The 24,414-nt window shown below is 49.8% G+C and overlaps 1 protein-coding gene and 1 long non-coding RNA gene across 3 annotated transcripts in view; both read right to left on the reverse strand.

Annotated features, from left to right (window-relative positions):
* Positions 1-877: 877 nt before the first annotated feature.
* LOC132676834 (uncharacterized) lies at positions 878-7,228 on the reverse strand. The gene is made up of 4 exons (XR_009609130.3): positions 7,135-7,228; positions 6,645-6,866; positions 5,689-5,912; positions 878-3,296 (listed from the first exon to the last, which is right to left on the reverse strand). It is a non-coding gene; the product is annotated as an uncharacterized LOC132676834 (long non-coding RNA).
* A 7,288-nt stretch (positions 7,229-14,516) lies between these two features.
* TTF1 (transcription termination factor 1) overlaps positions 14,517-24,414 on the reverse strand; it is a 21,429-nt gene continuing 11,531 nt past the window's right edge. The window contains exons 7-11 of one of the 2 annotated variants that reach the window (XM_060608277.3): positions 23,979-24,213; positions 21,717-21,806; positions 21,198-21,263; positions 17,376-17,461; positions 14,517-16,462 (exon numbers count right to left, since the gene is read on the reverse strand). In XM_060608277.3, coding sequence (XP_060464260.3) covers positions 16,281-16,462; positions 17,376-17,461; positions 21,198-21,263; positions 21,717-21,806; positions 23,979-24,213 — 659 coding nt within the window. In that variant the 3' untranslated portion in view covers positions 14,517-16,280. Of the gene's footprint in view, positions 16,463-17,375; positions 17,462-21,197; positions 21,264-21,716; positions 21,807-23,978; positions 24,214-24,414 lie in introns of those variants that run through there. The other variant, XR_009602726.3, reaches the window with a different exon arrangement.

Here is a 24,414-nt window from a genome sequence, read left to right on the forward strand (position 1 = left end):
TATTTTCAAAAGTATCGTCAGCAGAGTCTGAGTTTTAAATTTGGATGAAGTCCAATTTGCCAATTGCCTCTTTAATGGTTGGTGCTTTTTGTGTCCTGAGAATTTATAAAGATTTTGTCTTACATTTTCTTCTAGAAGTCTTATAATGTTAACTGACTTGTTTTACATGTGTGTGACCAAGAGTCTAGATCCCATTATTTCGGGTTTTCCAGCATCCTGTTTTGAAAAGACGGTTATCTTTGGTACCTGTGCCAGTTATCGATTTATTGGCTTTCAGTGCTCAGAGGGAAGATGATAGCCGTAGACACCATCGTTTAAAAAAAAAAAAATCTCCAATCACTGTACATTTTAAAAATCCAGAGAAAGAAAAGCAAACAGAACCCAAGGTTAGCAAAGGAAGGAAATAAGAAAGATAAGAGTGGGGGGAAATGGAAAACAAGACTCAATTAACATGGCAAAAGTTGGTTCTTTGGACAGGTTAACAAAATTGGCAAACATTTAGCTAGACTGACAACAAAAAGGGGGTAAGACCCAAACCCACTAAAATCAGAAATCAAAGTGTGGACATTAATGCTGACCTTAGAGAAATCGGAAAGGTGTAGGAGAGTTCTAAGACCTTAGAGAAATCAGGAAACTGTACTAAGAAATTGTAGGCCAACATGTTAGATAACCCAGCTGCAGTGAACGAATTCCTAAAACCCCACAAACTATCGAAACTGACTCAAGAAGAAATAGAAAGTCTGAAAGACCTATTCAGTAGAGAAAGGGTTAACAAAGGCAGGGATAGATCAGGGACCCTTAGGGAGGCTGAATGCAGATAAGGGTGGGAGGGTTTTTTTGGGGGGCTGGGGGAGGATGAATGCAGGAATCTCACAAACTAATTATCCAGTTCCTGGTAAGGTCCCAATATAAAGTCAGAGACAAAAATCCTTGGTGGCAACCCAGTCGGGACCCCTCTCACCCTGAGAGCTTTGTACTTGGCTCAATACACTCTGCCGTTTTGCTCACTCTGCAGTGCCTGCGAGATTCATTCCTCAACTCGGTGAGACAAGGACCAGTGTCTCTCCCACCCACGTGTAACACCTCGGTGCTGAAACCCAGGATTAGCTCGTTGGAGGGTAACAGCGGAAGCTTCCCTTCCCTTTTCTGAACCGAGGATCACCTGACCATGACTCTCAAAACCAGGCACCTGTCGGCCAGTTAAAAGTGGATAGTGTGGCCACAGGTCTTAAGTCTCAAGTGACAGGCTTCTGGATAAAGGTTTCATCAGTCCCCCCTTGGAACGTTGACCTAACCACACTCTCTTCTTCCTTTATTCTTCCTTTGCCTGTCCTTCTTAAATGGCTTCTAAAACCCCTGATGATCAATATGCTCCAGCAATTAGGGACTCATTCCGGGATCTGGAATCACTCCTTCATTCCCCATAACTTTCTCCAAATACCTGGGCGTCTCATGGGTGCAGCACTTTCGGGGGTGGTGCTACTGATATTGACACTTAGGGAGGGAAGGCTGTCTGGGTAGCTCCCAGGACCTCCCCTGTAAAAGTGTCTGTCACAATAGTCTAGATCAGAGAGAGAGAGCTTTCACGCTTTTCTGTTGTTTGGTGAGATCTATGTTTTGTTGTCAGATACAGCTCAGGCTTAAATGTGGCCAGGACTCTAGGCTTTGAGGATCAGCAGACAATGGTAGAGCCATCCCTTTGTATCCCCTGGGTTTAGAATATTAAGAATGGGAGCACAGGGGCGCCTGGGTGGCTCAGTTGGTTGGGCGTCCGACTTCAGCTCAGGTCACGATCTCGCAGTTTGTGAGTTTGAGCCCCGCGTCGGGCTCTGTGCTGACAGCTCGGAGCCTGGAGCCTGTTTCGGATTCTGTGTCTCCTTCTCTCTCTGCTCCTTCCCTGCTCGTGCTCTGTCTCTCTCTCTCTCTCTCAAAACTGAATAAATATTAACAAAAATTAAAAACAAAAAAGAGTGGGAGCACAGATCTACAACCAGAGTCTTCTTTATGCACAATAGCAGCGGGAACCTTAATGGGTTGTTATTGAAGCTTTCTTGTTTCAGCAACAAAAAGTCAGGAACTGTAGTGCTACCAGGTCTCAAGGATTACACCCTTCAATCGGGACCCATCCGCTGATAGGACATCAGGCATACAGGAAGAAAGGATGCTTGGGGTGAGGCAAGGAAATAATTAATCTTATGGACTAGAGTCCATGGGTCGGGGGTGCAAGCAGATTGGTACAACCAAGTAATGAGGGCCCAACCAAGGAGGCTCCGGAGAATGAGGTCGCGAGGGACTTTCTCTGTCTGGGGGCGCACGTAAGGACTGGCAATCCAGTGCTCTGAACCTGTCCTATGGTTCCCATGGGCACCTGAGACACATAAAAGGATGGAGACTGGCCCTGGGGGTCACGGCCTGGGGAAACCTCCATCAGCAGCACCCGCCCCCCCATAATCGCCCCAGTTGTTTGCCTGTACCCGTCACCTTTATAAATAACAAACCTTGAATGGCCAACCTCACTGGACTCCTAAGATTTAAGGGATCTAGACGAACCCAGAGGGGGAAGGGAAGGGTTGTGTGGGGGCTGAAGCAGTGGGTCAGAATGGCTACTCCCGAGGGCCCAATCCTTCTTCAACCAAAGGTGTCAGGCCATTCTCTAACTTTGGGAAAGGCGAATTAAGGGATACCTTGCTCCAAAATGGGGAGAGCTGGTGACGGCCCCTCACCACAACGTGATGATTGGAGAAAAAGCATTATGCAGAGCTAGGCCGGAAATAATAGAGCCTTGAGAAAATGTATATTGAAAGGTCTCTCTGGAGAGGCGGCTGATGTACGTCACGAAGCCGAGCAGCCGGGAACGCCTGGCCCGCTCAAGGCGGACAGCCGCCTGCTTTCGTCTGTACTTCTCCACTTCCTCCGAGACCACGATCACCTGCCACGGATCTGAGCAGATTCTTTGTGCTCGCTCAGCCCTAGATGACCCCCGCTACACGCTTTAAGCAAGTTCCGCTCTTCTCTTGAGAACGCTCTTTGAACAATGCAGTACATCTTGATGTCTTTTGATGATTGTTTTCCCTTTCCCAATAAATATGGGAACGAGGAGTTGTTCGGGGCGACAATTCTTCCAGTTGTCGACCCCTGCTCCCTTTCTTTTGCAGCTGACTTCTTCTCCCATGCGCCGGTAGGCGGCAAGAGCTGATACGTAGGGACGCCTTCTTGTCACCTCTCTGATACACCAGGTATGGAGGCTCTTGACTTCTGTCGGGATCTCGAGCTGGGAAACTCCTCTGGAAGGTGTTCTGAAAAATTGGGAAAGATTGGATCTACAAATGCTCAAAGAGAAGTGCATGAAGTTTGTTGTGGTGGTGGTTGTTCCCAGGCGTGGCCTCAGTATCGCCTGGGGGGTGGAGAGTCCTGGCCTCCTGAGGGAAGTACTCAGCACAGTACTATCTTATGGTCAGATCGATGCTGTGGAAGAAAGGGTAGATGGTCAGAAGTTCCTTACGTGTAAGTCTTGTTTGCTTTATGGGACCAGACAGACTTATGTAAGACCTGTAAGTTGGGTACCAACCTCCAGGCCCTTTCAAGGTTGCAGACTCGCCCCCAGGCCTCTTCTCAGGAAGGACCACGTGTCCTCCTTATCTCGATTGCCAGTGATGAGAAGTCCTTCCCCTGAAAGGGAGGCACATTGACTGAAATGCCCCACGAAGGTCCACGGTCCACTTTCCTTGCAAGATTTTCAACAAAGGAAAAAGGACTTGGGAAAATTTGCAGACAACCCTGATCAATATACAGAAGTGTTCTGGGGTGCCTGGGTGGCTCAGTCAGTTGAGCGCCCGGTTTCGGCTCGGGTCATGATCTCACAGCTCGTGGGTTCGAGCCCCGCGTCGGGCTCTGTGCTGACGGCTCAGAGCCTGGAGCCTGCTTCGGATTCTGCGTCTCCCTCTCTCTCTGCTCCTAACCCACTCGCATTCTGTTTCTGTCTCTCTCAAAAACAAACATTAAAAAAAAATTTTTAATGTATAGAAGTGTTCCCAAACCTACCCCACATGTTTGAACTTTGTTGGAGAAATGTTATGTTAATACTCGATCAGACCCCACAGCCACAGAGAAATAAGCCACCTACAGGCTGCTGAATCCTTGGGGATGAACAGATGAGAGATTTTGGAGAAGGACAAATGGGGGAAGCAGATTGCCCAACGGGAAGGCAGGCTGCTCACCTGGACCCCAAATGGGACTACGACTGACCCCTGGGAGTTTGGAGACAGAAACACTTCTAGGCGTATATTCTGAAAGGCCTGAGGAGGACTAGGGCTAAGCCCTGAAATTATCTGAAGTTAGCTCATGGGGCCCCTTTGGAACCTCCTTCCACCTTTTTGGAGAGATTAAGAGAGGTTTAATACAACATACTTCACTTTCCCCTGACACCCTAGAGGGGGAATTGATATTAAAAGATAAGTTTATGACTCAGTCAGCTCTGGGTATTAGGAGAAAGTTACAAAAATTGGCTATGAGCCCAGACAACTCTTTGGACACCTTTTTGAATTTTTTTTTTTTTCAACGTTTTTTATTTATTTTTGGGACAGAGAGAGACAGAGCATGAACGGGGGAGGGGCAGAGAGAGAGGGAGACACAGAATGAGAAACAGGCTCCAGGCTCCGAGCCATCAGCCCAGAGCCCGACGCGGGGCTCGAACTCACAGACCGCGAGATGGTGACCTGGCTGAAGTCGGACGCTTAACCGACTGCGCCACCCAGGCGCCCCTGGACACCTTTTTGAAGACAAGGCAGCTAATTGGGTCTTCTTCTTCTTCTTCTTCACATTTATTTATTTTTGAGAGAGAGAGAGAGACAGAGAGCAAGAGAAGGGGAGAGGCAGAGAGAGAGGGACACACAGAATCAAACAGGCTCCAGGCTCTGAGCCGTGAGCACAGAGCCCAATGTGGGGCTCGAACTCACGACCCGCGAGGTCATGACCTGAGCCCAGCTGAAGTCAGACACTTAACCGACTGAGCCCCCCAGGTGCCCCCTGGGTCTTCTTTAATAGAGATCAGGGGGAGACCCGTGCAAAGGAAAGAGGTCACAGAAAGGCTGTGTTGTCGGTGGCAGCCACGGAAGGACAAGCAGGCCAGCCAACCCGAGGGGCTCCTGGTGCTTGTTTTAAGTGTGGCCAAACAGGGCATTTTAAGGGAGAGTGCCCCCAAAAGCCACTGTAAAGGGGACCATTGGAAGAGGGACTGCCCTCGTGGATGAACATCCAGAGGTCTGTCTCCTCCTCAAGGGACCCGTCAAGACTGATGGCACCCAGGGTTCTATGTCTCTGCCCCCGTCACACAGAAGATCGTTACGGCACGGAAGTCTCGGGTTAGAGTGGAGCTAGAGGGGACTGAAATTAGCTTCCTCCTGGGCACAGGGGCCACTTATTCTGTCCTCCTTTCCCATCCTGGTCACCTCACCACTCATAAGGTGACAGTAAAGGGTGTCTCAGAGAAGGTCCTAGCCAAATACTTTTCAGAACCCCTCTGTTGTGTTCGGGAGAATATAATGTTCACTCATTCTCAATCATGCCTGAAAGTCCCAGTCCCTTGTTGGGAAGAGATACATTAGCCCAGATGAAAACTACATTAATACTGTGTCAGGCCTTTTATTTGGGGAGAGAGAAAACTTAACGAACGGCCGAAAAGATATTTACCAGGAAAAATCTGTCAAGGACAGTTCAACAAGTAGTTTCGGCCTGTGACGTCTGTCTTAGAAACAATCCTTTGAACCACGACCTTGCCCTCCCAGGCAGTCAGAGAACTGGAAGCCATCCAGGGGAAGACGGGCAATCAGGGTGCACGCAGGTGCCAAGGTCAAAAGGGCTCCAGCATCTGTTGGTATGGACTGATGCTTTTCTAATTGGGTAGAGGCCTTCCCCTGCAAAACGGAAAAAGCACAGAAGTCATAAAAGCTCTGGTTTATAAAATAATGCCCAGGTTCAGCTTACCTAAAAATCTGCAAAGTGATAATGGGCCCTCTTTCAAAGCTGGCATTAGCCAAGAGATGTCGAAGGCCCTGAGGAAAGATTATCGCTCGGACTGCTCTTGGAGACCTCGATCCCCTGGTAAAGCGGAACGAGTAAATGATATCTTAAAAAAACACTTAAGGAAACTGTCCCAGAAGACTCACCTCCCATGGCCTTCGACCCTTCCCATAGCACTCATCAGGGTAAGAAATACCCACAGATCCAGGGTTTCAGTCCATACAAACTGTTATACGGAGGTGCCTTTCCGATAAATGACTTTTTATTTTTATTTTAGAGAGAGAGAGAGAGAAAGAGAGAGCGAGGATGGGAAGGGAGAGAGAGAGAGAGGCAGAGAGAGAGAGAGAATCCAAAGCAGGCTCCGTGCTGTCAGCGCAGAGACTGATGCAGAGCTCAAACTCCTGAACCGTGAGATCATGACCTGAGCTGAAACCAAGAGTCAGGCGCTCAACTGACTGAGCCACCCAGGCGCCCCTGACAAATGACTTTTTATTGGGTCCTGAGATAAATGCCCAAGTTAAACATTGACTTCTTTAGTTCAGTTTCAACAACAATCACGGCAAATGTCCAACAGTTGAACATGAGAAAAAGGAAGAGTGGTTTGGAAATTGGGGGCAGGATCTTACGGGCGCCATCTTGTTGGTCAGCACAGTCATTTGTGGTTTTCTCTTTGTGGCTGCCGATGTCTGTGCCGTCTCATGCCTGCCAGTCTTCCTGTGGAGCCATAACTGGGGACCACTCGACCGACCCTTGGTAGACTCTGAGTGCCATATCCTTACGCCGTCCCTCTTCAGCTTGAAGAAGCCAGAACTGTCACTGTCCTTGGTCCCCAATGACAGTGAGGGATCCTATTCCAGGGGGAGGAATGAGTAGGGAAAGGGTTAACAGTAGGCAGGGAGAGATAAGGGACCTTTGGGGAGGCTGACTTCAGCTGAGGGTGGGAGGCAGCAGCAGAGGGTTTGGGGTGGGGGGGAAGGGATAAACACACTCCAGCCCTGCCTGTGTTAGGCGCCATGGATGGAATCTCACAAACTAAGTATCCAGTTCCTGATAAGGTCCCATTAAAAAGTCAGGGACAAAAATCCTTGGCGGCAACCCAGTCGGGACCCCTCTCACCCTTGAGAGCTTTGTACTTGGCTCAATATACTCTCTTTGCTCACTCTCGTGTCTGCGAGATTCATTGCTCAACTCGGTGAGACAAGGACCAGCGTCTCTCCCACTCACCTGCGACACTAGAACATCAAAGGGGCTGAATCAGTAATTAAAAACCTCCCAAGAAAGAAAAATTCAGGAACAGATGGCTTTCCCGGTGAATTCTACCAAATGTTTAAAGAAGAATTAACACCAGTATTCCTCAAAGTCTTCAAAAAAAAAATAAGACAGAAAAGAACATGAGGTCATTCCACAAGGTCAGCATTACCCTGATATCAAAGCCAAAGACATCACAAGAAAAAAAAGACTATAGACCAACATCCTTTATGACGATAGTATAAAATCCTCAACAAGACACTAGCAAACCAGACTCAGCAGCATATGAAAAAGGTTACACACCATGACTAAATGGGATTTATCCCGGGAATGCAAGGCTGTTCAACATAGGAAAAAAATCAATCGACATAATACCCCACATTAATAGAATGGAGGGGGGAAACACATGATCATCTCAATCGGTGCAGAAAAGAAACCTCTTCTTTCGCAAAACCCAACCTCCTTTCACGATAAAAAACACACCCAGGAAACCAGAGATAGAAGGGAACTTCCTCAACATGATAAAGAGCAGATTGGTTGCTTTCATCGCTGCTGGAAATTCTAGCCAGAGCAGCTAGGCAGAAAAAGGAGTTACGGGCAACCGACATGGTCAGGAAGAAGTAAAACTCTCTCTAAACACAGGGGATGGGATTCTGTATGTAGACACATCAAAGAAAGCACAAAAAAGAGCACCCTTCGGACATCTCCAATGCAGGAACTTAAAATTCTCAGTCATGGGGTGCCTGGGTGGCTCAGTCGGCTGAGCGTCTGACTTTAGCTCAGGTCATGATCTCACAGTTCGTGAGTTCGAGCCCCGCATCAGGCTCTCTGCTGACAGCTCAGAGCCTGGAGCCTGCTTCGGATTCTGTGTCTCCCTCTCTCTCTGCCCATCCCCCACTCATGCTCTGTCTCTAAAAAATGAATAAACCCTAAAAAATTTTTAAAAAAATAAAATAAAATTCTCGGTCATGTCATCGAACCCTTCTGAAGCATCTTTTCAAATTCACGTTAATAGTATTTCTACATGAAATTCCCCCCAACACACATCCCCCAAATGTCCGCCACCCTCCAATGCCACCTGCCCTAGAAATGGTAGAAATTTAAATTGATTGAAGTGAAAACATCAAGGCTTTGAAATGCTTGTAAGAATTACAAGAAGGCTTGAAGTTGCTAAGTAGCAACTTCAAGAAACTTGACCTTGTGAATGAGCTAAGGGAGCTTCCCGTCTTAGCACGTGAGGAAGTGCCCTTGCAAACAACGGCCCCTGGAGCTGAGGCTTAGCAAGTTCACGGGAGCTCACCTCTGCATCCATCAATCCATTCATTCACCAAATATTTATCAACTAGCTAAACTGGGGGGGGGGGGGGGGGGAGGGGCAGTGATGAAAATGTCATTGCCCACAATTCCAAATTCCATGTGCCCTCGTTGTAGATAAAGTATCTTTATATTTGTTTCAATGGTCTGTCTTTGCACGAAGTGCTACACTGTAGATTCATGGTAACTCTTGAAACTTGCCTGCAAATATTCCCACCTTGTCTTATCCCAAGACTATATTCGCTACCTTTTGCTTTTCCATAGGAGTTTTAGAATTAGTTTATTAATGTCGTAACAAATTCTATTGCTATTTTTACTTTATTGTATAGAGTCTACAGGTCAATTTGGGGAGAATTAGCTTCTTTACAATTGAGTCTTCTGATCCATAAATATACTATATCTTCCTTTTTTTTTTTGTTTTTTAGTTTGAGACAGAGACAGAGAGAGAGAGAAGAGAGCAAGCGGGAGAGCAGTAGAGAGAGGGGGACAGGGGATCTAAAGCGGGCTCTGTGCTGATAGCAGAGAGCCTGATGCAGGGCTCAAACTCATGAACCGTGAGATCATGACCTGAGGCGAAGTTGGACGCTCAGCCGCTCAGCCAACTGCTTTGGATTTTGTCTCCCTCTCTCTGTGCCCCTCCCTCGCTCTCGCTCTGTCTCCGTCTCTCTCTCAAAGATAAACGTTAAGAAGAGGAAGAGATGCCAGGAGGGCACACAGAACAAAATCCACAGAGGACACAGCGAGAAGGTGCCATCCGCCAGTCAAGGAGAGGGCTCACCAGAAACCAACCGTGCAGGCACCTTCATCTGGGAACTGCAGCCTTCCCAACCACGGGAACACGATTTTCTTCTGTTTAAGCCTATCAGGCTGCGATACTCTGTTCCAGGAAATCCTGGCCCACTGATGTAACGGCTGAGAATTATCTGCTATAAAACATGTAACACAATATCTTCACTGAATTGTTTCCCAGACCGCAGCCCCCTTTGGCAACCAAAATGATCTCCCATAAATATAAGCTGCAGTGAAATTCACTTAATGATTAGTTTCTATCAATCTTTTTCCTTTTTCTGTTTCTCCTGCCCCCTCTTACAGTGGCACCGTTAACGTCGGAAGCATTAAGTACCTGGGATTTATGCCTTACGTGAAGACGTGATTTCAGTAATTTCAAATGAGGCACGGCTCCTTCGTGTAAGAAAGGTGCTGTGTGGTCACGAGTACTTCCAGAAGTAACTAGATTCCACTAGCCTGGCATTTCATGCCTCGGCAATTACGGGAGCGTGCTTTTGACACGTGGCAATTTTAGTTAGGCAAGTGCGAACTGAGAGAAGATGCAAAGAGCCAGGCTTCTGTTTAAAGCATACAGTGCTGCGAAACTCAAGAGAACGACCTAATGTTTTCGGTTAGCATAACCAGCCCACAGGACGGCTTGCTAAATCACAAAGACTTTTGGGAGCACAATTCCAAAGGGAATACCTTTCCCAGGTCACAGCATTTCACTAAACCGATAGAGTTGTCTTTGATACGAGAAAAGCGTACCTTTGTTGGAGTCACGTACTACGCTCGTGATAATTTACACTCTGAAAGTTATGATTTAAGCACCGCATCAAAACATTTGCATTCAACGGTGGGTTTACGATATTGCAAGACAGTTCACAGAAATTCACCTGGATTCTCCAAGAACGGAACCTCCCTGCTTAAATTTCCTCGCGTGAGCTGTTGAAATTCAAGAACATAGCGGAGCAACTGTGTGTGTACAAACTGTGGCTTTTCTTTATTCTGGGGTTGGTCCAAAACCAGGAAGAGCTCTAACGCACAGAGAGCTTCAAAATTCTACCTCAAGGAGAGTCAACAGCCTTAATTTCTCCTCCAATGGTATAGTTCTTTTGCACAGAGGACATGTGCGTGTTCTATTAGATTCATTCCTAGGAAGGTAATACTTTCTAACGTTACTATTAACGGTGACTGTGGCAGGCTGAATAATGGTCCCCCCAGGGATGACCACATCCTAATCCCCGGAGTCTGTGACTGTATTACATTACAAGACAAAAGGAACTTAAGGTCTGCAGATACAAGTAAGGCTGCTAAGCAGACCATCTTGTGGGAGACCGGACCCCGGTTCCAGGCTGAGACCGGGTCGAGCAACGGCTCCCTGTTGACTCAGCCAACCCGGTGGTTCCCCCTCCCATTCCCCCACTTGCAAAGGCATACGAAAGCCTTGTTGAGGCTGAGAAAGCTAATTCCTGAAGCCTGTGGTCTGTGGGTGTTGGCAGTAATGTTACCCCCCTTTTCTACCCCGGGCCAAATAGAAACAAACATGGGAACTGTGTTTTGCTAGCAATCTTATCAACAAGGTCTTGCTGTGACCCGTTTAGAAAATTCACAAGGTACACAGAACTAAATGTTTTGGCTGGCAGCGATCACGTGAAACCTGTTTATTCTTAGAATGGCCTGACCCATAAGAGTCTTGATATAAAAGATTGTGTACAGCAACAATAAAGCCGTCACTCGGGCCATCAGCCCAGGGGACCCTCCTGTTCCCAAACTGGCTTCTCTTCTTTTCTTTCTTACATTCCCCTACCCTCAGGACCCTGATCTCGGTGTTTGTTGCGCCGGTCGCGACACCATCTTAAAGAAGAGAGATCATCCAGTAGGCCCAATCTAGTTAGGGGTTTATAAGCTAAGGACTGAGGCAGAAGCGGGGGGGGGGGGGGAGTGGGTGTCAAAGGGATACTCCGTGAGCATTCGGCCTCTTTGCTGGCTCGGAGGACAGAGGAAGGGAATCCCAAGTCGAGGCACGCAGTAGCCTCTAGGAGCTGGGAATCACACTGCGTTTACATCCAGCAAGAAACAAGTTCTGTAACCACAAGGACCTGAATTGTTCCAAAAAAGCCAAACGAGCAGGAAGCCGATTCTCCTAGAGCCTCTAGAAAGGAGTGTAGCCGTGAGGGCGTGTTGATCTTAGCACTGAGACTCACACCTTTGCAGACACTGTGACTCAACTTGACCATTACCCACGGTGTGGTGGGAAACCGCAACGAGGCTTTTAGACGGGGGGGCGGTGACAGGACCAATTTGCAGCTGTGGGAGGAGGCCGGAGAGGGGCCCGGAGTGGAAGAAGGGAGAGAAGTGTAGTTGGGAGAGGATAATGTCTGAGACGGTGGTCGATGGTGGTGGGGGTGGAGAGATTCCAGACTGACTGGAGGCAGAATTGATGGCGTTTGCTAATGGACTGGATGTAGGTATGGCGGCAGCAAGGGTGGATGGTTCCTAGGTTTCCGATTTGAACTCCGTGAACAGCGATACCACTGGCAGAAATGAGTCAGCCTGGGGCCGGTGACACACTTTGAGGTGAGTGTGGGCGACTGGAAAATTGTAACATGCCAAGCTTGAGATAGGAGACACCTGAAGGGAGACCACAAGCAGGCAGATACGTTTCTTTTTCTTTTTTAAAAACCTTTATTTATTAAGTAATCTCTACCCCCAACACGGGTCTCAAACTCACGACCCCGAGATCAAGAGTCGCACGCTCTGCCCACCCAGCCAGCTAGGCGACCCAGGCAGATGTGTTTCTTAGCCTGGAGTTCGGGGGAGAATCTGACCCGTAACCACACGGCTGGGGGCCATAAGCATGTAGATGTTATTTCAAGGCACTGAGAACCTGAAGAGACCCCACAACAGCCCCGAGGAACCCGAACTTTAGAGGTTGGGTGCAGTGGGAGGAACACGGCAGAAAGTCCTGATTCCAAACTTGTATAAATACACGCCTATTACGTACATATTTAAAGATGGGCAGTGTGGGCGCGTATCTATGGGGATGACAGTCCAGAGCTCCAGAATTCAGGAGCGGGCTGAGCAAATGAACACAATTTCCGAGACAGGGTAAGGGACAGGCCGCAGGCCTCAGGTGCAGGCCGCAGCTTCCGGCAGGAGGAATTCGGTGCAGACAGAGGTAGGTTTGCCTGGTTGGTGCAGGGAAGCTGATGTCTGCCGCCTTCCATTTGCTCAGTGAATCATGAAAAGGCCAGAAGAGGGGCGTGGGAGGGTTGAAGGTGTAACAGCTGACGTGGGGAAGGCACAGCAAACGTAACAGAGACTCAAAGTCGGATCCTCTGGTGATGCTGTGTCTGTTTGAGGTTGACAACCATTAAAGTGAAACCAACCGGCCCGACCTGTGTGGTTTTCTTCTGGGAATATTCGGCTCTTAGGTGCAGGGAGGGCAGATGGGAGGGCTCGCCGAGGTCCTGGACAGGGAAGGGCCCCCGAGGGAGAGGACGGAGAGTGAAGGGGCAGTAGAAACGGACCCTGGGACCGCTGGCGTGCGCTGGGAGCCAACCGATGGGCTGGCGTCTTGCTGGGTGAGCTGGGAGTCAGGACCGCGGCGTGTATTTCAGGAAATGGCCTGGAACTGGCGCTCGGCAAGCGCTAGGTTGTGCGGCCGGCGAGAACCCAGGCCTGGGCCTGCACCGTTAGCTCCTAGCGGGGCCTCGCCGGCTGAGAGTAACTGAAAGCAGCGTGGAGGGGAATCCAGGCCTGGGTGTGTCTAGGACGTTCACCTTCCCCTCCTCTCTGCTGGGGAATGGCGTCTACACATGAAGACAAACCGCCGAAAAGCGTGCCTACCGAGAAGCGGGATGCCCAGAACTGGGACAGGTGCTCCAATACCGCACAGGCCAGAGTGTTCCAAACAACTGTATCTGTTCCCTGCTCTGGTCTCCCGTGGGACAGGGGCGGGGTCTTCTCCCCCCTCTCCGGGTCCACTCTTCCTCCTCTGCGTCCTCCCAAGTACAGACCCGACACGCAGCTTCCCCTTTGGCTCTTTTCTGCCTCTACACTGGGGCTGTTTCCAGGCTCTGGGCCTCACCCCCGCGGGGGCTGCCCGCCGGGCACCTCTCTTCCGCCCGCGGTCTTCGCGCCATCCGCCAGGGGCCTCCGCAGAGCGGGCACACCCCGAATCACACTCACGGCTCCCCTCACGGTCTTCTCTTCTCCCGGATCTGCATTTGACACGTGTCCGGTCTACCCTGCCCTCCTCCTTCTTCCGCATCCCTCCTGGACTCGCGTGCGTGAAAGCCGTGTTTGGCAAAGGTTGACGTTTGTATGGTGCATACTTTTTTTTTTGAAGGGAGAGGCACGGAGGTTATCGGTGAGAAAAAGTTATAAAAATAGAACCTCTACAAAAAGTACCCGGGTCTATCGTGAAATTCATGGCACAGGCAATTAGTCACGGTCAACACCCGTTTGTGGGTTGCTTCCTCAGAGTCTACTTACCTCTTCTGCTAACGGGACCCTGATTTTTCCCACTGGGGCATTTCCACTCTCGGCTGCTAGAGGCATCCTGAGCTAAATCCCAGCTCCAGGGGTGGGGTGGGTGTTCACGTTGGCTGAAGACCGTCCTATCTCCTTGACTCCAGGGACACTTCAGAGTTGGGCACAAACTTTCACTTGGGCACTAGGAACAAAGCCTAGGACTTCAAAGCAAGGGGAAGAGGCTGCTTTCCTTCCTCCGGACGGGGAGCAGGTCTGCTGACACAGTTGGGAGGTGAAGGGGCTGCTGCGTGTGGACTGAAGAGAAGTGGGCGAGGGTGGGGGGAGAGCAGGGAATCCGCAAGAAACCCCATCTCTGGTGACTCCGAGTAGTTGAACCAGTCCTTACTTAAGACGAGTGGTTCCTCTGGCCTTTCCGTCTTGAGAGCTCCCGGATTCCTTACATCTATCTGGGTCCAGCTCCCGGCACTTGCAAATCGAGAGTTCCAACCTGTAAACTCACCATCCCACCGCCCCGAGAGAACCTCTCCCAAAATTTGGGGCTTAATTTCTCCCATACGTTTTAATGCATCTACATATACACAATCCACCCCCCCCGGGCCTTTTTTTTTTTTTTTTTTTTTTTTTTTTTTACTTTTACAAAATTGAAAATATTTACTCTTCTGAAATACTTTGGTTCATTTTGTTTACCTCTTTTTATGTTAATCCACTCTATCATGTTCGTTTTTAATTACCGGATACTATCCCATTCTAGGAATATACAGTAACAAATTCCCATTAAGGAACATTTACATGTTTTTCCATTTCAAATCATAAAGGTGCCCTTCTTATGCACCAGTCCTTTTCATTCTAGAAGTGAATTGCCAGATCTTAGTTTGTGTACATTCTTAAGGCTCTGATGTCTTTTACCCGACCGTCCTCTGAAAGGAACTTGTGTTCCCGTCAGCATGGAGACGGTGTGCCTGCCAGGTAGGAGGGGAGTAAAGGTAAAACGCTTGCCCAAAGGAAACAGTCATTTGTTTGCTGAGCATTTACGGAGTGTTCCTTACTTGCACCATAGTGGGACAGGTGCTGGGGATACAGTGGTGACCAGACTCCCAGACTTGTGTCTGTATTCTTCCTTCTCCAGGTAGGGTAGCTTTGGGCAAATGTCTGGCTTCACGGATGAATTAACCAACAGCACACGTCGTGATGCGAGAGTCATGACGTTGGAGAGAATGCTCAGGAGACAGTGCAGTTCTGTCTTGGCGTAGATGGCGACGTCGCTGCATGGGACGCTGTTCACCCTCATCTTATGTCCTCCCCAGTACGGGTGCGGCTAGAAGCCTGGAACCCCACTCCCCGGGCCAGCAGGGTTCTGCCGAGGGGCTGGAGGAGAAGGAGACGATCGAAGGCGGGAGCGAGGCAGCAGCTGCTGTGTTCCGAGGAGACACAGGGTCCCGCCAGGGCGGCAGCAGGAGACAACCCAGGCAGCACGGGGACAGGGCACGTTAGCAGGGCCGCAACCGCCTCCCCTCAGTCACCCGTTGCTCGGGAATCCAGCCTTCCCGTTTGCGTCTCCGATCCTGTTTAACAACGTTGTAACCTAAATCCCTAGGTTGAATCCTCCGTTCCAACTCTCTGGAATGGTTTTGCTCTCCTGGCGGACGGAATGGCCCGACACTCAAAACTATCCTTGAAACCCTGCAGGGTGTGAGCTGTGCCTCAGACCCACACAGCAGCCCTCCAAAAATCTCACAGAACCGGATTTTCCGGAAGCAGTGGAAGAGTCTGCCGGGTTTGGGGTTTTGGTTTCTTTCCAGTTGGACACCAGGTGAATTCAGTGGCTTTGAGAACGCAGCTTGTATGCAGAATACGTACCCTTGAGCACTTGACTCACTCAGGAAGAGGCCCGCCCACGAAGGCAGGGACGTGCGAAGTGAAGCCAGTCTGGGAGCCCAGCGGGTCCACAACTCCCTGTTAACACACACCTGATACTCACGCACACTGAGCACACAGAATAACAACTGGGAAGACAGAAGGCAAGCTGGCAGGCACGTTGACTAAAACTGGGAGCGTTCCCCTTTTGGCCGAGCGTGTACGTTGAAATCCTTACCACGAACTGTTCACGGGCCGTGACTCCACACCCTCTGCCGCAACGAGAGGGACCGGGGATACTGTGGTTTTATGAGAACCGTTTGCTGTGATTATGTCCAACGGCACGGAAGCATTAAATTGACTCTTATGCGCCTCTTTCCCTGCACGCTCAAACGCACTACAGCGTGAGTATGCGAATCACCGTGGAATGCTCCGCCACGCAAGGTATCGTCATCCCCTTCCTGCGCCATGGCTCCTTCTCTCTCTCCTAAACATCAGTCCTGGAGACAGGTTCTCCGCCCCACTGCAAAGAAATCCAACGACACCTGGAGGGGTGCCCAAGGCACAGTGTCCTCCCCTTAATTCTTCTCCTCCCCGTCTTCTCCCTCACTGGTGTCGTCACAATAAAAGATGTCTCGGAGTAGGAACACCTGCCTGGGCGCCGCGGGAGTCTGGATTTCAGCACCTTTTTTCTCCATCATCTTCTCTAACTTTTCCTTAAGCAGAGGCAGACTGGTCTCGTAAAGGTAGTCTATGATCTCTAAGGGAAAGAAATGTAATTTTGAAATTACGCGTACAAAGCCTCCTTCCCAAGGTCAAAGGGCAGAGGGCACGGACGCGGGTAGCGGGCTGCTGCTGTTACTACGGCGAGCGTGGTCCTGTTCTAACTGGCTTACTAAGGTTCCCCCAACCAGGTCCACCCTCAAAATCCTACGAGGTGGCCCGTTCCTCAAAGGAGGACACCAAGGCACGAAGACATTGCGAATCTTGGCCAAAGTTGCGGAGCTGGTAGGGGCCAACGAAGCCAGGACTCAAACCCGGGCTGCGATGTCTGCTGAATGCAACAAGTAGCTCATCTACGCCCCGTGGCAGAGCGTCACCCCAACCAGTGGCTCCCGAACGCGGGTGCCAGGCAGACCACTGGAGGCTCTCCTGCATGCTTGTTCGAGAAAACCCTAGCCTCCAGACCCAGCCCCGAGGTTAGGATTCCGTGTGTATGGGATGAGGCCCCGGTATGTACGTTTTCCACCAGTTCCCCACAGGACTCTGACCACCTGAGTCTGGCAATACCTGAACCGCCCACGAATGGCTGCAAAGAAGGAACCGGGCATCGTACGCTTTTTCTGGAACTGTGTGTGAGCGTGTCACATGATGTGCGCACGCAAGCATGCGTCACGTGTGCGTGTGAGCACATGACGGTGACCCAGAAGCACTCACGGTTCCCGAGTGCTCACTAAGCACCAAGCACCCTGGTGACCACAATTCATCTATTATCTCATCTAGTACTTCTGAAGGTGCTGTCAGGTGGGGGTGAGGATTTGATAATCTTTATACCATTTTACAGCCGAAGAAGCAGAGGTTCCCAGAAGTCACGTGCCCGGGGTCACATTCTCAGCACGTGCCATCACTTGCTGGCTTCTTAACAATTCGAATACGGTACTGGAAATACTGACCTGGAAAAGTCTTCTTCTGCCAAAAGGGAACACAGGTAGCTTTCAGCTTATAAAACTTAGTTTGAACGTAGGACGGCGGGACATCACTTTAGAAAGGCAAAGATAAAAAAAAGACAGCATCAGTTTAAAAACTGGTCACTTCACTGCTGCGTACGAAGCACACTGAGTCGGGAGAATCTGCAGGCGTTAAGTAACTTTCTTAATCCCGGACGCGAAACGATCGTGCCCATAAATGTGCGATAAAAACACGACACACGTGAGGTGGCTGTTGTTCACGTGGTTAAAAAGAACACGCACAAAAGGAAGAAAGTCAACAGCACGGCATGGATCCTGTTTAACTTACGAGAACTTAAATCACTAGTCAGGAACCAAGCGTAACACCAGCTAACGTAAGCGGATGCTGCCCTTGTACTTGGCCCTGCCCTAAGATCTTCCCATCTAAGGACAAACCACCGGCACGACCACTCTATGAGCGGTCTTGTGCCTCATTCTGGAGGTGGGGAAGCTGAGGCACAGGGAAGCTGCCCAAGATCTTACAGCTAATAAGGGGGTACAGCTGGGACTTCAACTGGGTAGTCTGACTCCAAACCCCACACTCTTCACCGTTACACCTAGGATAAATACATATCTGTCACAATCCAAAAGTAGACGTCCCCTGCTTTTTATTTTGCAGAACTTAAAAACAAAAAAAAAGTAGATGCTTATGATGTTTTGGTGAGAGTCAAATGTATTTCAATTTACAGTAAGTCGGACAAAATCTTAATCGTTCTTTATTTCCTTATTTATTTTTTAGAGTGTGCATGCATACACGAGCAGGGGAGAGGAGCAGAGGGAGAGAGAATCTTTTTTATTTAAAAAAACTTTTAATGTTTATTCATTTTAGAGAGAGAGAGAGAGAGAGAGACAGACAGACAGACAGACACAGAGCACGAGCGGGGAAGGGGCAGAGAGACGGAGACAGAATCTGAAGCAGGCTCCAGGCTCTGAGCTCTCAGCACAGAGCCTGATATGGGGCTCGAACTCACGAACCAGGAGATCATGACCTGAGTCAAAGTCTGACGCTTAACCGACTGAGCCACTCAGGTGCCCCAAGAGAATCTTGGGCAGGTTCCACGTCCAGTGCCCGCACATTCTCTTTCTCTCTCTCAAAATAAATTAAAAAAATAAATAAAGTGGAAATCACTAACTTTACTTTCCTGGACTTTTTCTTAGACAACAAAAGCACGACCTACTTGTTTCAGCCGGAAGCTAATCTAGTAGCTGAAACGATCGGTGTTGACAGGCACCGGGCTACACATGTCCACCATGCACGACCTCCTTGGTCCTCACTAGGGTCCTATCAAACCATTTTGTGGATGAGGAAACCGAGGCTCAGAACAAGTTAGGGAACGACATGTCCAAAGACGGCTAAAAACGGAGTACCAGGACTCAACGCCAGCTCAGTCTGACCGCGAAGTCCAAGTTCTAAGGCCCCCACGCCCGCCCTCCTCCTGCAGTGCCGGGCGCCCAGCAGGATGTTCCGCACGCCCAACCCCAGGCTTAGGAGCCACAATCTGGATGTTTTCAAACGAAGTAGGCAGTACCCTTCACTAGGCGGACACGCTTTCTTTACGTCCTGCCTCAATAATTCATGAGGAGGCTTTAAGACTCTGGAGAGACCGAACGTTTAGACTTCTTTTTCGCTCTTTTAATTAAAACTTAAAGAATGTACTATTTCAAACAGCTCTGGCTAGATGCCACAGTCTCTACTTTATGGCTTTGAGATTTATTAATCTTAAGCGGAACAATCCATTTTTCAAATATGTAATTTCACTTAAAACCACTAAATGCCCATTTTAATCTAAGAAAATCGTGATGTGAGGGGACGGTGACATCACATGATACGCAAAAATTTATTGGCGAAGTCAAATTTTTCAAAAACCCGTCTGCTACTACAAAGGGAGGGCTTTGCGGTCATGAGCGCTTCTCAAGATGGTAGCTGGTGGGTGCCGGGCCGGGTCCCCTCTGGGAGACCCGACACCCTCACCTCTCAGGGACCCGTCACGTGGAGCAGTGAGTGGCCCACCCCGCAGGTGCGCTGGGAGGGAAGGGTTTGGAGCCATGAGCGTGTCTGTGACTCCTAACAGGGTCTGTCAGGACAAACTTCCCATTCTCCAGCTTAAAAAACCAAACTGATTGCTCGTTGTCTATAATCCCAAGGTGCAAATAACCACCAGAACCAGTTTCAGCCCTTCCTCGTGGATCAAGGACAGCGTCACCCTTTTGACAGCCAGCCAAGTGGCAGCCCCGCCTCACCATCCACCCTTCTAAAACTAAAGGCCACTCAACCCCTAACACCCCCACTTCTGAGAGACCGATTCCCAGACCCCCAGCTCTCAATGACCTGCTCTCATACAGGGACTGTGCTTTGCAGGCTGGCTCCCTTGCTCAGCAAGCAATAAATTCAGGTATCGGGAGTGGTGGCCTCTGTCTTCAGTAGCAAGAAGGGATTCACGATGTCTGGGTGATAGGTAACAAAAGCTCACAGCAGAGGCAGATGGAGGCAGCTTATGAACACAGGGAAGTCTGGGGGCGCCCGGGTGGCTCAGTCGGTTCAGCGTCCGACCTCGGCTTGGGTCATGATCTCACGGCTCGTGGGTTCGAGCCCCGCGTCGGGCTCTGTGCTGACGGCTCGGAGCCTGGAGCCTGGAGCCTGCTTCGGATTCTGGGTCTCCCTCTCTCTCTCTCTGCCCCTCCCTGCCTCGTGTGCACTCTCTCTCTCTAAAATGAATACGAATATTAAAAAAAACAAAAATAAACATAGGAAAGTTCACCCTCACCCCGCAGGTGAAAGATGCAAATGAACACCCTACCGAAACTACTTAGGGAAGCTTAAAGAGGAACAGGACCTTTACATGGTCTCAAAATACCTCCCATGGCCCCTTTTTATCCCCAAGAGAAAAACCGGTACTTTTATACGGGGAGGGGGGAACCTGGCAAATGCCCCCAGAGCCAAAGCGTCAAGATGACGTGATGATAAAGACGCAGGGTCACCTACGGCGGGCTCCTGCCCCCAACACAAAGCCTCATCCCAAGGAGGCAGCAGAGAAGCTCCCACCGCGAGGCATTCTACAAACAACCAGCCCGTCCTCGCCCCCATTTTTAATGCCCTCAAAGCCAAAGGCAGAAGAGCTTTGCTGATGGAAAGACACAAAGGAGACGCACGGTTAAATGCACCGTGTAAATCTGAACTGGATCCTAAATCGGGGGGAAATGCTATAAAGGACGTTCCCGGCACATTATTAGTGGGGGAAACTGAATGTGAACTGTGCTTTGCAGCACAGCACCGTATCGGCGTCGAATTTCCTGGGCGTGGTAAGTGCGCCGTGATCACGTAATAATGTTCTCGTTTAGGGCACGGTGCCCACCACTAATCCTCAAGGGCTGAACGAAACTACTTTATTCCCTTGGAAGAGGGAGTGGGAACGGGAAAGGGAGGGCGGACGACAGAGCAAACGTGGAAAAACTGGTAAGAATCTATGATTTGGGGCAAAGGGCTTGTGGGATCTCTGCTCTAATCGTTTAACACGTTAGCTCCGTGAGGCTCTTAAGAGACTGCACACATTTCGTTCACCCTTCCCCGGGGTCTTCGGCGAGGGGTGGTGGGGAGGGGGAGGGCGCAGCTGGCCCACGGCACCCAGTCCCCGTGTGCACAGTACCATCAACACACGAATCCCGCCTGCAGCGTGGATTTCAGCCCGGCGCTTCCAAAACTCATAGACGGTCACTAACTACGTCATCTCTTATCTTCTAATTAGCTTAACATTAACCAAACGGTCTTACCCTATGGTACTAGCAAGATCTTCCCAGTCTATTTCGTTAGCATCTTCCACGTTTATTTCATACAACCTGGGAGAAAAAATAAACATTAAGTTTTCAAGCGCAAGTCAGCACAATGGGCATGTTCACGGACTCCCAAACGTGGCAAGCTCGGGGCGCCTGGGTGGCTCGGTCGGTTGAGCGTCCGACCTCGGCTCAGGTCATGATCTCACGGTTCACTGAGTTCGAGCCCCGCGTCGGGCTCTGTGCCGACACCTCAGAAACTGGAGCCTGCTTCGGATTCTGTGTCTCCCTCTCTCTCTGCCCCTCCCCTGCTCTGGCTCTGTCTCCCGCAGTCTCTCATAAATAAATAAACGTTAAAAAAAATTTAAACACACACACAAAAAAGTTCCTAAGGTCATACACACAGGCAGTGCGGGAAAACGGGTTTGAACCCTAGCAATCTCACTGCAGATTTCTGCTGCTGGACACCTACTCTCGGGTCAGAGAGAGTTACCACGGCATCACCTCCTCTGGCTGTACCTTTCGATCAGGTTGATTTTGGCCCGCAGGGCATTCACTCCGCGGTACACATCCCGACCATTCGTCATCCTCTTGGTTAGAATTTCCGTCCTGCGTGCAAAGAAAAAAAACATAGTGCACCTCCCGGGCTAAAGTTTCCACCGCAATTTCCCACACTTTCCTCCACGACGTCACCCTTACGGAGAACCACGCTGTGAGTTGTGTAGCTCATCGCTAAAGTTGGCCACCTTTGGGAATATGCTTATTATTCTTCTTTTCAACTGGGAAATGATAAAGAAAGTGGCAGAAAGTTGGTGGTTAGTGAAGCTGGATGAGGGATACGGTAGTTCTGAGTTTCTGTGCGCTATGAAACTTCCATAAAATGAAGTTACAAACAGGAGGAGCACAGAGTATCGGCCCATCAGCAGGTGCTAAAGGAAACTGCAAACTCAAGACTGCTTACAAAACGGAGGGACGTAAGAAAGATTCAGTAAAGTCATAAATGATGTGGTGGCTCCCCTAAGGCCCAAAGCGAATGGCTGAAGGGAAGGGTGACCGGAGCTCCTAAAGAGCAGGACAACCCGGGGCATCTGACTCTTGATTCTGGCTCAGGTCCTGATCTCACGGTTCGAGCCCTACGCTGACGATTCGGAGCCTGCCTGGGATTCTCTCTCTCAAAAATAAACATTTAAAAAAAAAAAACCAAAGAGAGCGGCAACCCAGCTAAAAATTATTTTTTAAGTACTCGTCTCAAAGAGTAAAATGTGTCACCATCTGACAGATCGCTAGCTGTTCCGTTCTGGATAAGGGGGATACACAATCCACAGGTGAGTGACGCTGTCGTTCTCACCGGCCAGCCGTGTTCCTCTGAAATGCAGCATCTGAGGTCCTGGCAACGCTACATGAAGGAAATCTACATTCTAGTTTCAAGTTTCCTGCTTTTCTCTTAAACAAGCAACCCTACATGTTATCCTAATTCTTCTGATCCTGAAGCATGGCTGCTCTGTGGTATTTCCCTTTCTGAACACTGATCTGTCGTCCTCCAACGGAGGCTTACAAACCACTCCTTTTTTAGTCTAAAATACAGGGGCAGTAAGGGCTCTGGTTCCTCCATAGTAAACGTTTTGCCCCCCAATCATCATCTGTTCTTTGGAGTTTATGCCCCTGAGTGTAGTCTTCTACAAAAATAGAGAACTCTAGGACAGAATTCTGAAGGACGGAACAACAAATGGCATAATCTAGGAATCTGCTCTTAGTAGAAAACATGCCTACTCCGAACTCACTCTTTTTTTAAAAAAATTTTTTTTCATGGTAATTTCCAAAAATTTTTTTAATGTTTTATTTATCTTTGAGACAGAGAGAGACAGAGCGCGAGCAGCAGAGGGAGAGAGAGAGAGAGAGAGAGAGAGAGAGAGAGAGAGAGAGACACACAGAATCGGAAGCAGGCTCCAGGCTCTGAGCCGTCAGCACAGGGTCCGAGGCGGGGCTCAAACTCACGAACTGCAAGATCATGACCTGAGCCGAAGTCGGACACTCAACCGAACGAGCCACCCAGGCGCCCCAGTCTGAACTCACTCTTACTTGACCTGACGATGACCGCACTCCCTTTGTGCGTGAGGTGTGCGGGCCGTGAGTTGCAGGCCCACCGCTCCGAGGAGTCCCGGCGCAGCTGACCACCCAGCTCAGAGTCTCTCCAGGGCCCGGAAAAGCCACATCAGGCAAAGAAGGTGCAGCGAGGTCAGGACTGAAAATGCTATGTGACGAGCGTGTCTACAGTGGCACGATGAACCCGGCTGCCTCGCTCTGGTGAGGCCAGAGGCGCCGCCGAACTCGACAGGTTTGTGAAAAGGGCTAACTCCTGCTCATCACCGTGCTTGTGATTGCCCTCCCAAAGGGGAGGTTCGTATTTTTTTTCCCCTCATGCTGCAAAGAGAGGACTATTTGCTTTTCCTAAAGACTCAGCAGGAGCAGAGTGAAGGAACCGCAAGCCAATATTATTAAGAAGGCTCACGTTCCTTCACGGGGAAGTCACGCAAGGGATCGAGGTTAGTTAAGCGCCAACTCAGATCAGATACGGATACCGAAGTGGCCGGAACGGACGACTGGTGACGATCGTTCTTGACACGTGAGGTTTTCCGCACGACGGTTACGTGGACCTTCTTCGTGACTTCACCCATCTACCCGCTTTGCTGACGTGTGTGGTGTGTGTCTGTGAGAAAGCGGGACGGGGGGGGGGGGGGGGGGCATCTTGTTGCAGGTCACTGAAGAAGCCTTAAAACTTACCACTTACTTTTACACTGCATCCAATTTCTGGTTTCTACTCTGGCTTCTACTTCCACCCAAGAAATGCCCTTGTACAGACTTTCCCTGACAATAGACAGGCGGCCGTCGGGGTTCTCTCGCAGCTTGGAATCCACCTGCTGTAACTCGTGGGGAGACATTTTCTTTAGAATCACTTCTTCCACAGCCTTGATTAGCTTCTGGGTTTCCGCCTTACTCCAAGCACCGTGGTTTCTCGCTACAGACACAAAAGGACGATCTTACAGTCTCTCGCCTGTCTTCACACTCGTCAAAAACAAACCGATGACGGACACGTGTCACTACGCATCTGTCCACGCCCGCAGCACGTACGCCACCAAGGGTAAGCCCTAATATCAACTACGGACCCTGGGGGCTCACGATGTGTCAGTGAGGGTCCACGGGCTGTAACAATGGCACC

Source organism: Panthera onca, chromosome D4, assembly GCF_046562875.1.
Source record: "Panthera onca isolate mPanOnc1 chromosome D4, mPanOnc1 haplotype 2, whole genome shotgun sequence".
Lineage (NCBI taxonomy): Eukaryota > Metazoa > Chordata > Mammalia > Carnivora > Felidae > Panthera > Panthera onca.